The sequence below is a fragment of the Ostrea edulis genome, chromosome 3, assembly GCF_947568905.1.
Source record: "Ostrea edulis chromosome 3, xbOstEdul1.1, whole genome shotgun sequence".
NCBI classification, from domain to species: Eukaryota; Metazoa; Mollusca; class Bivalvia; order Ostreida; family Ostreidae; genus Ostrea; species Ostrea edulis.
The window spans coordinates 2345964-2361570 of record NC_079166.1 but is presented as its reverse complement, the minus strand read 5'-3'; the positions used below and the strand labels follow the sequence as shown (position 1 = coordinate 2361570).

At 34.8% G+C, this 15607-nt stretch overlaps 1 protein-coding gene across 3 annotated transcripts; it reads right to left on the bottom strand.

Annotated features, from left to right (window-relative positions):
* Positions 1–809: 809 nt before the first annotated feature.
* Positions 810–12663, bottom strand: LOC125674188 (galaxin-like). Of its 3 annotated transcripts, XM_048911282.2 has the most exons (8): positions 12555–12663; positions 12252–12368; positions 11887–12024; positions 8241–8549; positions 6385–6540; positions 5735–6029; positions 5489–5610; positions 810–4379 (listed from the first exon to the last, which is right to left on the bottom strand). In XM_048911282.2, exons 1-8 carry the CDS (start codon positions 12598–12600, stop codon positions 3997–3999), a joined length of 1566 nt encoding a protein of 521 aa, XP_048767239.1. In that variant the 5' UTR covers positions 12601–12663; the 3' UTR covers positions 810–3996. The 3 variants fall into 3 exon arrangements, with proteins under 3 accessions (XP_048767239.1, XP_048767241.1, XP_048767240.1); XM_048911284.2 differs by lacking the exon at positions 5489–5610; XM_048911283.2 differs by lacking the exons at positions 11887–12024; positions 12252–12368; positions 12555–12663 and adding an exon at positions 10559–10748.
* Between the last annotated feature and the right edge of the window lie 2944 nt (positions 12664–15607).

The window sequence follows — 15607 nt, the reverse complement described above, 5'->3', positions numbered from 1 at the left end:
AGTGCCTTTGTTATCTTTTACAAATCATAATTGAATGATGTACATGTACGCACAGTAACAAACGAGGCGCATGCGAATCTTGATGAATTTTGATAAATATCGCACTTCTATTTTAAAAACTGGTAATTTTGACAGAAATCAAAGTTATAAAATAAATTTCTTTAGGGGGGGGGGGATACATGACGCTTCTCGCCAGCATATACTTTTGATGAAGCGGCGGATGAAAAATGCCAGAATGAAGCGTCGCAGTTTCAAGGTATCACACCGGTAATTATTTTCACTATATATTACTATAGAGGGAAAAAAATCATTAAAAGTCAGTTTACAAAATTGATGCCGAATAACGCAGTCGGACACGTTCTATGTTACCTATCTCGTCTGCCAACACCAGAAAAACAACATCCTACGCGGCATTTTCGAAAATAAATTACCCGCAAACAAGACTACCCTCAAATCCACGTGTTTTTCACATGTGTGTAAACAGCTGGAGTGCACCTCAGGAAGTAGCCTCAGCTACCAACAGCAAATAGTTCCTTTGTATACACTTGGTTATTTCTACAAATTACACAAAAATTTCCTAATCAGGGGTACAAAAATTAAGAGAAAAGAAGAAGAGGAAATGAGAAAAATCGCGCAAGGAAAAAAAATATTTCTTTAAATATATGGAACTACAATTGACTAAGTTCATTTTGATTGGACAATTACCGGTGTGATACCTTGTGATTTCCGAAGATGTATTTTGGTTAGCTCCTTTATATTTAATATAATCATTGGCGAAAAAATATAATTTAAAGGGGAAAAACCGCAAATAGCATTATAAAAATATTTTATTGAAAACTTGACAATAATACAGATAAAACAAAAAAGTCAAACGATAAATTACAATTTAAGAAGAAGAAAAAACATCAAAATATATTTTAACAAAAACATGACAAAAACAAAAAAACCCAGCAATATTAATAATTTTACTGAATTGCGAGTGCTGTATCTCACTTATAATTTCTTGGGGGGGGGGGGGGGGGGGATGATACATGACGCTTCTTGCCAGCGTAAACTTTTGATGAAGCGCCGGATGAAAAATGCCGGAATGAAGCGTCGCAGTTTAAACCCCCAAGTATTTTCATAAAATTGAAATTCATTTCTTAAAAAGATAGCAAAACCATTGTTGTAAACTTCTATTTGGGTCATGGTCGGAAATCCAAAACCTAAAAGAAGTACGACAGACCGTGGATTTCCGACATATATTTTTGTTAGCTCCTTTATATTAAATATAATCATTGGCGAAAAAATACCTAAAAGAAGTGTGACCGACCGTGGATTTCCGAAGATGTATTTTGGTTAGCTCCTTTATATTTAATATAATCATTGGCGAAAAAATATAATTTAAAGGGAAAAAACCGCAAATAGCATTATAAAAATATTTTATTGGAAACTTGACAATAATACAGATAAAACAAAAAAGTCAAACGATGAATTAGGCCTACAATTTAAGAAGAAGAAAAAAACATCAAAATATATTTTAACAAAAACATGACAATAATAAAAAAATAAAAAAACCCCAATAAAAACAGCAATATTAATAATTTTCCTCAATGGTTTTACATCTATGTCTGAACACAATGTGAAATGTACATAGTTACCATAAGGAAGCAATACAAAACATCTTCAATAGAAACCTTTCAGAATATACAAATGCAAAAATATCTTAGATTCATGTGATTTCCATTATTATATCTAGTGTTTTTGAAAAAAAAAATTTACTTTGCAAACGTTTAAAAACTGAATGGTAGTATGAAAATTGTTCCAACTCTGTTCATGTACAAATTTGTAATAATGTGCATATAATTTCATATCGTCAGGTGGAAATTAACAAATTTACACATTTTTCATATATCGGGGGAGTTATTTCTGCTGAAGAAAGTGTATTTTAACCGTCACCAATATTAATTCGATCTCGGATCAATGCAGCTGATATTTTTTTTTTTATCAGAAAAAGAAAACTTTAGTAACGTTACGACATTCAACAATTGCAAATCAAAGCAAGGAAATAACTTGTCAAGATAAATAATTATACACATAATACATGTATATATATATTTTTTAAAAACCAAATAAACAAACAAAAAACAAAAAATCAAAGCATAAAAAACAAAGATGCAACCCCCTCCTCACCAAAAAACAAATAAACAAAAACAAACAACTTAGCACTACATAGTATAAAGAATGAATACAGTTTTGGGAAATAACCAATGGTATTTCATTGTACATGTTTTATATATCAATAAAAACACTGGCAAACAACTCTGATACACAACTGACCAATCACAGCAACAAAATATGTTTAAAAAATATTCAAGTTCATTAAATTACACTACACAAATATCAGATATAAATGTACAATAGATAAATAAAACACAGGCGTTGATTGTTTGTCCCGTCGAGAACTTTTCACTCATATTGAGACAGTTGATAGTATGGACGTATAGTTCTACAAATTCCGCGTGCTGCCATTGTTTTTACATTCTCATAATACAAAAGACAATATGAGACATCCTCCTCAATTATTACAATACATTTAACCCGATTTCCTAGAACACAATCTGGAAAGAAGTCTACATCAAAGTCACCATAAAACGTTTCACAAGTAACAATTGGAGTACATAGATAAAAATGAACACATTTAATTTGATTTCATCATATAAATACAATGTTATCTTTTCCAGTTGCATTGTATAACTTTTCATTGATATCGTATATTTTCCATTTGTATTCTAAATTTACCATTTGTCGTGAATGATTTTTCATTTGTATTGGAAAACACTTTCGTTTGTATTGTATGATTTTTATTTTCAGGGAAGGCATATAATTGTATAATTTTTCATTTGTATTGTATCTGAGGGATTGCCTATTTTGGTTTGTTACAAATGATTTCTTTGGTTTAAAATATGGTTCAAATTTCGAGCCATAGGCTATATCTTTTTTATAACTACTGTTTAACTATACATGTCTGTAAATTCTACTGAACTTTCCCCCGTTTATCCACCATTTAACTTATCAACTAAACTAGTCCTGGGTGGAAATAGGGGACCAGTTTATCATGTGGTTTCAAAACCTTGCTCGTTTTCAACACGATACTGGCTAAATCTTGACCAATGGTGAAAAAATATACAACACAAATGAAAAAAATATACAATACAAATGAAAAAAATATACAATACAAATAGAAAAGATAAAATATGGCAACGTTTGATAAAATACATTTGAAAATAAAAAACAAAAAACAGGGGGCGCTATCAATGCAATGGAAGTGACCATATTGAAAGAATCAACTCAAAACGTAAACGAGTCGCCCTGAAATTCTGCCAGTTATATATAGAATCCAACACAATTACAAGTTAATCAATATTGTTAATATATACAACGTACATGTAAATTTTCAAAAATCAGTGCATATGAAAAATAGTGCCAAAGAATAGTTCATAACAATATCTAGATTTATAAGTCCTCGGAATGTTTTTTTTTATCTCCATCTGAATGAAGGAGGCCTACTAATGTCATCGTCCCTGATAAAAGTGAACTTCTTCACCCAAAATGCTGACCAAGAGTAAATCAATATACAATCAATATTTGCTAACTCATCCTGGTATCCCACTGAGTTCCTCTATGTTCCAAAACAGTCCCTTGGTATCCCAGCAGTGGTCTCTATATGTATCCCGACAGAGATCCCGAGGTATCCCGACAGAGGTCCCGAGGTATCCCGACCAAGGTCCCGAGGTATCCCGACCAAGGTCCCAAGGTATCCAGGCAATTTTCTAAGGTATCCTGATAGAGGTTGCGTTGTATTCCTACAGAGGTTGCGATATATCACAGCAGAGGTTGTGGTGTATCCCGGCAAAGGTTGAGAGGTATCCCGGCAAAGGTTGCTAAGCCTGTATTATACTTACAGTCGGTGATGCCTTCATATTGCTGCTAGCGCTAACCTCTTCTCGTTGCTCTTCATCGTAATCTCTTTTTTGATTTCAAAGTTTGTTTAATGAATGCGTATATATTTCTTACAATATGTTTTTCACACGTGTTTAATTTTCTTTTTATAATCTTTCCTATCTTCGTTTTGTAAGGGAGAATGATATCACTGTCCCCGAGATAAAACAATTTCTTAGGAGGTTTGACATCCATGTCTGTTACGAGCAGTATTTCGTAATTTTGTTTCTGTAGCTTTGCACTGCTACAAGGAAGATCCAGAGTAAAGGTTCTATCTATCTCCAGACCATTCTTGGCATTGTTGATTTTGTGTTTCACAGCCACGTTTAATAAAGTCCCTTTTTGCAAAGTGTCTGTTCTGTTGTAGAGTTCGAAGGATTTCACTTCCATTACATAAGCTGGAAAAAAAATCCCTAATTATTATAATAACGTATGTCTACTGTTGTAATTATTATAATAACGTATGTCTACTGTTGTAATTATTATAATAACGTATGTCTACTGTTGTAATTATTATAATAACGTACGTCTACTGTTCTAATTATTATAATAACGTACGTCTACTGTTCTAATTATTATAATAACGTACGTCTACTGTTGTAATTATTATAATAACGTACGTCTACTGTTCTAATTATTATAATAACGTATGTCTACTGTTCTGTTGCGACATAACTTCGATCATTTACTCTCAAAGAAATCCGTGTTTGCCCAACTCTGTTTTGTATTGTTAATAGGAGTTATGAGATTGATCACTGTTCGTTATCTTCACCTTTATAGGAGTTATGAGATTGATCGCTGTTCGTTATCTTCACCTTTATAGGAGTTATGAGATTGATCACTGTTCGTTATCATCACTTTTATAGGAGTTATGAGATTGATCAAAGTTCGTTATCTTCATCTTTATAGGATTTATGAAATTGATCGCTGTTCGTTATCTATTATCTACCTTTCTCAAGATAGAAGATCATTGAACATCCCTTTTAGGTCCGTCTGTCTCTTTGTTTTTTATTTACTTGAAACTTTCATCAAAATAAAAGATATTAGAAAACAGATTTTATGACCTAATCTACTACATGTATATAAATTTATATTACATTTTTTTTCAGTTTTCAAACTTTAATCAGCAGAGAGAGGGGGTGAAACAGTTCATTACGTGACCTACTATTACCTGATCATGTGACAAACTGTTTCCCGTCACGTGACGAACTGTTTCCCGGTCACGTGAGAAACTAATGCCTGATTAGCAGATTAGGTAATAAAACAAGTACAATGTATTTCATGCCTACGCGGGAAAAAATCAAGACTATTGTCCCGAGGTGGTGGCGAAGACCGGGGAGACTGTTGTCCCTGGCCTACGACCTCTAAAAACAGTTTCCCGGGTCTTCGCCACCACCTCGGGACAATAGTTTTGACTGTTTCCGGCGTAAGCTTGGATTAATTGCATACTGTAAAGTACAACTGACAAAATATACCATTTCTTCAGAAAGAAAATACAAAAAAATACCATTTCTTCTGCAGATGTATATTTTCTTATCCTTTATGAATTTTTGCATTTTCGATGGAGTCCATTCAGGAGAGCAAGCTGTGGAAATTCCGAATGTTTGCGGTTCTTTTTTATCAGGATGGCTAAAGGTAATGGATTATGTATTATTGACAAGAATGGATCAAAGGTTATACCCCTGAAAGTCTTTAAGGTCTTCAAGGGTAAATGAGAGAGAGAGAGAGAGAGAGAGAGAGAGAGAGTATTCACCTATCTGTTTTATTCTTGACATCATTAAGATGACACTCCTCCGTTTTAGGGTTATAGTTTTTAGTCCCTGAACCACAGCATTTTCGCCCAGATCCCTTGGCCCCTTTATGGATCTGCATATTGCAGCAGAGGTCTTTTTCCCCGTCATACGGCTGCTTTCCACAGGTATTGAAGTGATGAGTTTTCGTTTTGTCTGTTATGACGTCATTTCTGCAAAAAAGTTGTGATGTCCGAGAGTACACGCTTCTTCCACAGCACTGGGGTTTTTCAACATTGTTGATATTGTGCACGGTGCCTGAAATAACGGTGTTGGATTATGACATGATTATGAAAAGAAAAAGCTCATATGTTATCATACATAATTTCTGTTTGATTTTGGACAGAAGAGAAGGAGAAAGGGGTGTATATCATACATTTTGCAAAATATTTTTTTGTAGTAGAAGCAGATGAAAAAATTTGAAATAAATTTTTTTTTTAACATATCTGGTAAAATTGTGAATATTATTTATTGATGTCTTTTTTTAGTTTGGTTGAATGTTATGAGAAATGGGAAAGAGATCTTCAGTCAAAGAAAAGAAATTTAGTTTACAATGAAAACTATCAGATTATTGTATAGAATAGACCTACTCATGTGAGGTTTTTTTCTTTACCTTGGCAGCATATTTCGGTTTCTTTCTGGATTGCTTTGCCGTGGCAGCAGGTCTGGTGTCGTTTGTCATAAGAACCCCCTCCACAACAGCCTAATGTACCATTTGAGGAGATGATATTCCGACGGCAGCAGATCTGGTTGTTTCGGTTATACACCCCTAAGCAGAAATGACATTTTTAATACTACATCTAGCACTAGCATAAGATTTTTACCGTGAATTTATAGAAATATATGGAACACTTAGTGATTTTGAAAAGAAAATTGAAACCGTTGCGGTAGCTTAATGATCAGCGCGCATGCTTCACGACCGAGGGTGGGGGATTCTTCATCCCGGCGCCTTGCTTAACTTTAAAAGATGTTTATTATAGTGACTGTAAGTGTTTCTTCGCCGGGAGTCCGCTACTAGTAATAAAAGTCATGAGGTTTTCGGATATACGACAATCAAAACAAAGGTCGCAGGCCACTTTAACATAATACTTTACTATTATTATGTCACTTTAACATTATACAATTATTGCTGTTTTTGAGGTCAATACGATGATTTAGACACCTGAGGAGTACAATATTGTACTTCGAAGGTGTCTAAATCATCGTATTGACCTCAAAAACAGCAATAATTGTTTTATTATATGATTAAAAAACCCTTCAAGATTGTTCTTTGCTTTAATTTAGCCGAACCCAGTGAGAAATGCGGAATTTCATTGGACGGCAAAAATAAGTATAATCGATCGCGTCAAATTGGAAGTTCCCGACCTATTTTTGGTCCTATGTGGAAAAATAATTACTTATGTTCACCTGGAAGGTCACATGCAGGTAAACATAACGTAGTATGATTTCTACATTGTTGGATCTCAGCCAATGAGAGAGCTAGGAATTATTCAATCATATAATAAAATACTTTACTATTATTATGCCACTTTAACATAATACTTTATTATTATTATGCCACTTTAACATAATACTTTATTATTATTATGTCACTTTAACATAATACTTTATTATTATTATGTCACTTTAACATAATACTTTATTATTATTATGCCACTTTAACATAATACTTTATTATTATTATGCCACTTTAACATAATACTTTACTTTATTATGTCACTTTAACATAATAATTTTACTATTATTATGGCCCTGAGATGTTCCATCTGTCAGAATTTTAGCTACAGATCTGTAGCTCTCTGGGGAAATATCGGGTCAGACCAATATTTCCCTACAGAGCTACAGATATGCAGCCAATCTCTCCCCAGAGTTGTCGTTCCTTGCTCTCATTTACACCTCTGTCAACGTCTCAAGGGTTTTGCAAGATTTTTGTAAAATGGCACGTATGCTAAAATAAAGTATGGTTTCGACTTCAGTTACAAAAATATACGTAAATAAATAAATACTGAGCAGATGCCAAGTCTTTTTGACTTTGTGATACAAGAAGCATTGATTTGGATTGAAACGTGGATATTGCCCCTTATTGGGTAGTTTTATTGCACCAGGCCTATACACAAGTACATGAAGAATATATAGTAATGGAAAAAAATCTACAAATAGTTACTTGTCCTACATTTTCCTAATATTTTATAAAGTAGTTCTTAGTTTTATTAGCTGGTAAAAAAAAAAGTGGATTTACATGTGGAATAACATTGCTTATTTTGAGATGTTAGTGAGAGCAAGGAACGACAACTCTGGGTAGAGATTGATATGCAGCTATCGGAATTCGTGACACTTCAACAAAAGTTGATGCACTCGGAACTCCTCGCGCGACTCGTTCCTCACACACTGTATATGGAGCGTAGCGAAGTTAGCCGAGGGTTGCCGATTAAAGTTGATGAGCTTCTTTGTAAATGATTTAAATCTTACCTGTCCCACAACAATATCCACTTTTAGGCTGGACGTTGTCTGAACAGCATCGTTGTTTTCTATCATCAATTAAAGCCATCCCACAACACCGAAAATTCCAGTCACCGGAAGGAACATTGTGGAGACGGGAATTGCCGCAGCACGTCTGTTTCCGTTTGTCGAATTGTATCCCATTGCAGAAGTCGTGCCCCCGTGGAACCACGTGATATTTCACACAGTCTGAAACACTCCTGTTGAAGGCTATTGTACCATTGCAGCAACCGTAATCTTTTCTTATGAATTCACTTCCACAGCAGTACGTGTCTGTTCCTGAAAATGTAAAATATACAACATGTAAATGTATATAGTATTGACGACTTCCGCCTCACTCACGCACTTCATCAAATGTATATAGTATTGACGACTTCCGCCTCACTCACGCACTTCATCAAATGTATATAGTATTGACGACCTCCGCCTCACTCACGCACTTCATCAAATGTATATAGTATTGATGACTTCCGCCTCACTCACGCACTTCATCAAATGTTTATAGTATTGACGACTTCCGCCCCACTCACACACTTCATCAAATGTATATAGTATTGACGACTTCCGCCTCACTCACGCACTTCATCACATTCCTCTTCTGTGATTTCGATTCTAGATTACTCTGATATTTTTTGAAACTTTTTTTTTTTGAAATTTTAAAACTTCTCCGTTTCACCAAGAGGCTATGATTTTTATTATCTTCTCACTTCATACATGTACCTATTGAGATATCATCAATTATCACATAAATTGTAATCTCTCTCAGCTTATCATGGACATTACATGTTTGTTGGTTTTTTCAAACCAATATTTCATTCAAAATTAGTTTAGCCCTCTCTCTACATCAAGGTCAGAATGGAAGTGGAATACAAAATAAGTAGATATATGATTTACATACACAAACAATACAGACACACATACAATGGTGTACATCTGTATATCGTATTGTGTAGTTCTATTTAATTGTATACAATACTCAAGTAAGCTGTCTTGAATATATAACATCTGTATATGGTATGCATGTGTACATATTGTGGTATCATGTATTTATTTTTGTGTATACTATAAATAAACTGTCTTATGCCTCGTTCACACGGATGCGCATTAAATTTTACTTCGCATCAAATTTGATGCGAAGTAAAATAATGCGCATTAAATTAATTCGAATTAAATAGCGTTCACACGGCGGTAATATTTAATGCGAAGTAAACTAATGCGCATTAAATTCGTATGCATCTCTGTTAAAGGGTGCGCGAAATAAATTAAAGAATAGACTATGTTATTGAAAATTATTTTTATAGATATTTTAATGAATATTGTTTAAATACAGAATTCTTTGTTCAAAATGCTATATAGGCCTACATGTAGTATACTACATGTTTACAATTTAGGCCTACATACATAATTCTGATCTACACATAAGGAGATTTTTGTCGTGTTTATTTATATGTTCCCAAGAAATTACTTAGGTACAAGACTGCCAGTCTGATAGACTTGGCTCAGGCACCGTCCCTTGGTACCCTCTGTGTTTGTGACATTTTATAATATTGTTTTACTTTACTTCGCATATAGCACACTTATTGTACAGTACATTTCCAATCAGTATTGTGATGAGAATTCAATACCTATGTCAAAGTAGAAACCCTCAACGTGTATATGGTACACATGTGTAAATTGTACCATGTAGTTATAATGTTTAATTGTTAATTTGTATATGCCCCTTGAGGGCCCTTGATTGGTGAATAAATAAAAAATATATATACCATATATATGTATACATACAAGTCATATATACATATATAAACATAGAAAGGGTAAATTACCCTAACCATACAAATAGACTGGGGGGAACATATCAAATTGATATCTCAATATGTATGAAGTAAAAAGATAATATATTATACACAAAGTGCATTGATAATATATTAGGTATGAATACTTCATATGCATGATAAACTAACAAAACAGAGAAATGGAAAAGAAAGAGAAAAATATGGGATAGTTAATGGGAAGTCATCCTAACCACAGGCACCTGAAGTATGGATATTACTACCCCCCCCCCCTTTTTTTTTTGGTGGCAATATTTTCTCTGAAATGTGTGAATTCCCAGTCTATCTCATCCCTCTTTCGATTCATGTAATCGTTTCACGCTCTTTGTAAGCTTTAGAGATTGGCCTTCTACCGGTATAATAAAATACACATTTTATACACAGGTAAGAAACAAAAATTTGTAAACAAACAGGGGGTCCCCGTTTCGGGGCACATTTTCCAAGTAATTACCGGGTTACCTACGGAATTTTGGAGAGCGACAGGTCGGGGAGATGTCATACTACAAGTCTCTTCAACTCAAAACCCATCTCATCTCTTTTATTTGACACAATCTTGCGTGCATTGATCGGACAGGGTTTCCTCTCTTCCACTGGCAGCACAGGAGGTCACAGAGTACGAATTTGTTGTACGCGCCGTGTGATTGGTTCGCAAAGACATTGCTTAGTCTCGGGATCATCCGTGGGGTCTCGGGATTATTCGCGGACCAATCACACGACACGTTATAAATTCGTACTAATAAGTACGTCCGGCGCCTTTGACCCGGACAACCTCGGAATATTCGAATTTGCGAATTATGTAACCTTAATTGTGTAGAAGATGAATTTCATTTCCTTACTGATTGTCCATTCTATGTTGAAGAGAGAAATATGTTTTTTAATGGTATATACAAGCTCAACAAAAATTTATCTATCTAACAAATAAGGACAAATTTACGATAGTTGGTAAAATGGGTAGTAAAAACCGGGCCGGGCCGGGTCAGATCACCTTCGTAATCCGAATTTTTTAGTTTTCTTCCTTATTTTATTTTCGTTTGGTGTGAAACTTCTTAATCATAATGTGGATGATACATTGGATCTTCGCTACAAAAATTTATTTGGTTGATGATTAATGAAGACAAACCAGTAATTGATCGAGTGAATATTTAATGCAAACTTTCAGAAAAAGAAGTGATGCTTTAAAACTGCAAAAATCATTATAGTTTATTATTCATATGTTGGTATAATACTGATACTGTCCATTTACTTGTGTATACACATGATTAGCAATTCATATATATATGTATGTACTTGTTTTCCCATCATGCTGCATCCACATGCAGTTTGCAGTCTATGTAACCTGTAGTTAATGTTGTAAACTTTCTTTCTTTTTTGAATTTCCTTCTTTATAAACTGTCTTACTGTTATGCCCTCTGGGCCCAAAATTGGAATAAACTTATCTATTCGTACCATACTTAATGTAGGTTCCGAAAACAGCCGAGGTTGACCGAATGTGAGACAGGCGAGTCCTCTCTCTCTCTCTCTCTCTCTCTCTCTCTCTCTCTCTCTCTCACACACACACACACACACACACACATTCACTAATATATATGGATAGCCGCTTTCGCCCTTGCCCCGGGATCTCCTAGCACCATGTGAACAGCGCGCAACAGATCGCTCGCGAACCTAGGCGAGTCAAAATTCTCGCCACGCTGTTCAAAGGATCATACAAGATACACACTGCAGAGAGAGAGAGAGAGAGAGAGAGAGAGAGAGAGAGAGAGAGAGATTAAAGTGATGTGTAAACTTACCAATGGTGTCTGTCAGGTGAGTCCTGTTTCCACAGCACCGTTGTTCCTTTCCTCTATATTGCCCGGTCTGAATGAATCTGTCGTGTACTTCCCCGGAGTCACAACAGGTGTGGGAATTTTCTCTGTATATCTTCACACCTAAACAGAAAAAAATCAAAAGATATTCTACTTGTCAACTACATCTCGAAAAGAACAAGAATTGAATACAGGGTGTAATGCCACTGTGGTTTTTGGTTAAGCATTAAATTTCAATTCATTTCTTCTTTTTTAAATCTACGCTGTTTTGAACTTTAAATCATATCTGTTAGTGCAGGAAAATTCTCTCTTTCTCTCTCCCTCTCTCTCTTTCTCTCTCTCTCTCTCACCTTCACAACAGCGAAGATCCTCCTCTCTGTCGTAAACATGACCCCCGCAGCAAAATTGGCCGATATCGTAATAAGTTAGATTCCCGTCTGAGTTAAAACATGGACGCTTCGTCAATACTACAATGATAAAAGGATTATATGCCTATACCACTTGGTGTTGGTTTCTAAACAGTTTGATATACATAAGTTTAATATCGTTTATGAAATTCTACAATATCATTAAAATTAGACTAAGTGTTAATTGAATTAAGCATTTATGAATTTCAAAATAATTAGATAGATGAATAAATAAATAAATCATACCTAAATTTCCCCATCCCATAATGCACAGAAAAATGTACAAAAACATCGCACAGTTCAGCTGGAGAGTTTAAATTGATGTTCAATTCAAATATTTTTTTTTCAAAACTGAGCATCCTTGCAAAATATTCATCCTATATAGCCGAATACCAAGCTATATTTAGAATAATAATTTCCTATTTCATTTTTGGGTCTTCTGATATTGTGCTATAGGTGCAAAGGTAAACCCCCATGCAAAAATCTAGAAAAAGGAAAGCCCAGTCCTCATATTGCAGTTGGTGGGAGTGGTTTAGGTATATTTTGTTTTTATCATAATCATATCTATGGAGATACACCTGGTGTAGGAAGGGGGGGGGGCAACATAAAACACCTGGAATAGTAAGGGCTGCGTGTGGGATTTCCCCAAAGTCGATCACAACAGACTGGTGAATAGTTCATGATTCCCGCGCGATTTAAATCTCTGGAAAACACCATATCTATTTTAGAATAACTTGTGTTTGCCCCCTAAGTGTCTCTATAATTGTAGTTTTGTTTACAAACACAAGGTCGATGCAATATGCTATATTTAAATATGCGTCTCATGCAGAAATAATGTTTGACGTATCTTCCCATTTGTGATCTGTCAAGGACAATTTCTATTTTAAGAATGTAAACAAGGGATCACACAAACATATTCAAACTTTTTTTGTTTTCCAATTTCTAACCCCCCCCCCCCCAAGATTGTTCCCATGTGCAAAAATTCAGATTTTTCGCCATGAGGAGGAGTGTCCTAGTACGGTTCGAAATCCCCATTCTACAGTCGGTATTGTTTCCCCCCAAGGCGACAAGAAATCTTAGGCTACCCCATCTGGTTTCTGGATTTTCATTAGCACGTAGTTTTGTTCAAACCAATTTTGTTCTGAAATAACATCATGAGATTTAAAAACTAAAAATGGGGGGGGGGGGATTAAATCGTAGCAACAACAAAAAATTCAAAAACAAAAAAAAACCTTTGAGCAGGGCCGTAAATTAACCTTCAATTTGGAGGAGGCAGGAAATTAGGCGGGGGTCTGGGAGCCGCCCAGGCCCCTAGACGCTGAGCACATTTTGTGCACACTGAACACGTTTCGTGCAAAATCCTTGATTCTAGGGCCTTCTAAGATGTTACTTGACTAACTCATTCTGAAAGAAAGATTTGGAATGCTTTTTAAGGGAGGTATCATGTTCTTAGTTATTGGAAACAACATAAATTCTAATGAACTTTAAATTTTAATTTTTTTTGGCTCAAAAGTTGGAGGAGGCAGCTGCCTCCTCCGCCTCCATGTAATTTACGGCCCTGTTGAGAATGATTGAAGGGCAACATTGTTACTTGGTATTATAGAACACATGTACAATGCTGTTCATTTTTCATATAGTTCATTTGAAAGAAATGTATTGTGTATCAATATTTGTCGAGCAAATTGATCGATAGCGTTTTGTTGGTTCCTCTTTCCGACACACAATTTTGACCTACAAGTCCAATAGGTACAAAAATTAAAATACTAGCATACAGGGTATTCTGGGTTTTTTGGGGTTGTTGTTGTTGTTGTTGTTTTTATTTTTTGCTTTTTGTCTTTTTTTTTTTTTTTTTTTTTTTTTTTTTTTTTTTTGGTTGTTGGTTTTTTGGTTTTTTTTTCCTTTCATTGTTTTTTTTGGGGGGGGTGTTGTTGTTTTGGAGGGTTTTTTTCGGACAAAGGGCTATTTTTGCTTTCGAAAACAAAATGACCCCTAGCTTAGACATACGTGCATCAATTAAAGGAACCTACTGGAACTAAGCCCTTGGTATGAACGTACAATATATTTGTATGTATGTGTGTCAATATACCGAATAAACATTTATTTTAATTTCTTTAATTTTTATATTTGTACTTCAATAAACTTAAATGTTGTTTTAAGTAACAAACCAGGAATAGATGTGGAAAGAATAATGGGTTTTTTTTAGGGGGGGGGGTATAGCATTTCCGCTACAGAACATCAACTGCTCTATCTCTTGGAATTTTTTCCATCTATTTATTTTCCTTTAGTAAGAGAAACATCGTATGTAGGGCCATTTATATGAATCTTTGAGAAAAGACGAACCTTTTTATATTTATAACATACAATTAGCAGACTTTCTAATTATTGAAAAGGGGGAACCTAAAACTATTTATGTCTGTGTGACTAAGGCGGAAATTAAGAGAGCATAGTCGCAATTATATCATTTTCTCATTGTGAACTAAGAATAGTCAACGATGAAATTTCCTGTCACCAGAATCTTTTCCTGATATTTGTTTTGAAATTGACATTATTTTCATCCTTGACATTGAATACGTGTTTGTTGCAAACTTGAATGACCGCCTGACGAAGGCTCCCAAATAAGGAGCGTCGTAAAGGTCATAGCGTGTAGTGGTCGCTCCGTATAAAAGGGCATGGACGCTATTGGGACGGAACATTTTCAATTTTATTTTCCCTTAATGTTTACAATGCTTAACTAAGGTATTTCTAAAAACAAACAAAATGAGATCTGACAAACACTAAAAGCTGTTCAATTGTATTCAGAATGAGCCTTTTTTACATAACAAAGAATTGTGAGCTCTGTATCTCCCATGTACCTCAACAACTGACATTGAAATTTTTGCTGACCATGAGAAATACCTTAGGTAATCATTGAATTAAAACATTAAAAATGGAAAAATAGAAAAAAAATTTTAAGGTCTAATCGCCTCCACGTCTAACGAATGGGTCGACGATATGATATCTTAGTCTATAATTCAATAAATTATATAAACAATAAAGTGCCTTTCTACCTTCATCACCCGATAACTACAAGAAAGGCATTTTATTGTTTGATTAAATTGATTACTACCCATGTAGTAAATAAATTGGACACTCGAATTGCTAGATAAGTGGGACAGTCATATAGGGGGAGGGGGGGGGGGGCCTCTACTGGGGTTGTTTTACCTAGATTTGTCTTTCTTACGAGGAAACTGTAACCTAGTTTCGTCAATCTAAGGGAAAATTTTAATCTAAAATCATTCTTTCTAAGGGAAATTTTTAAC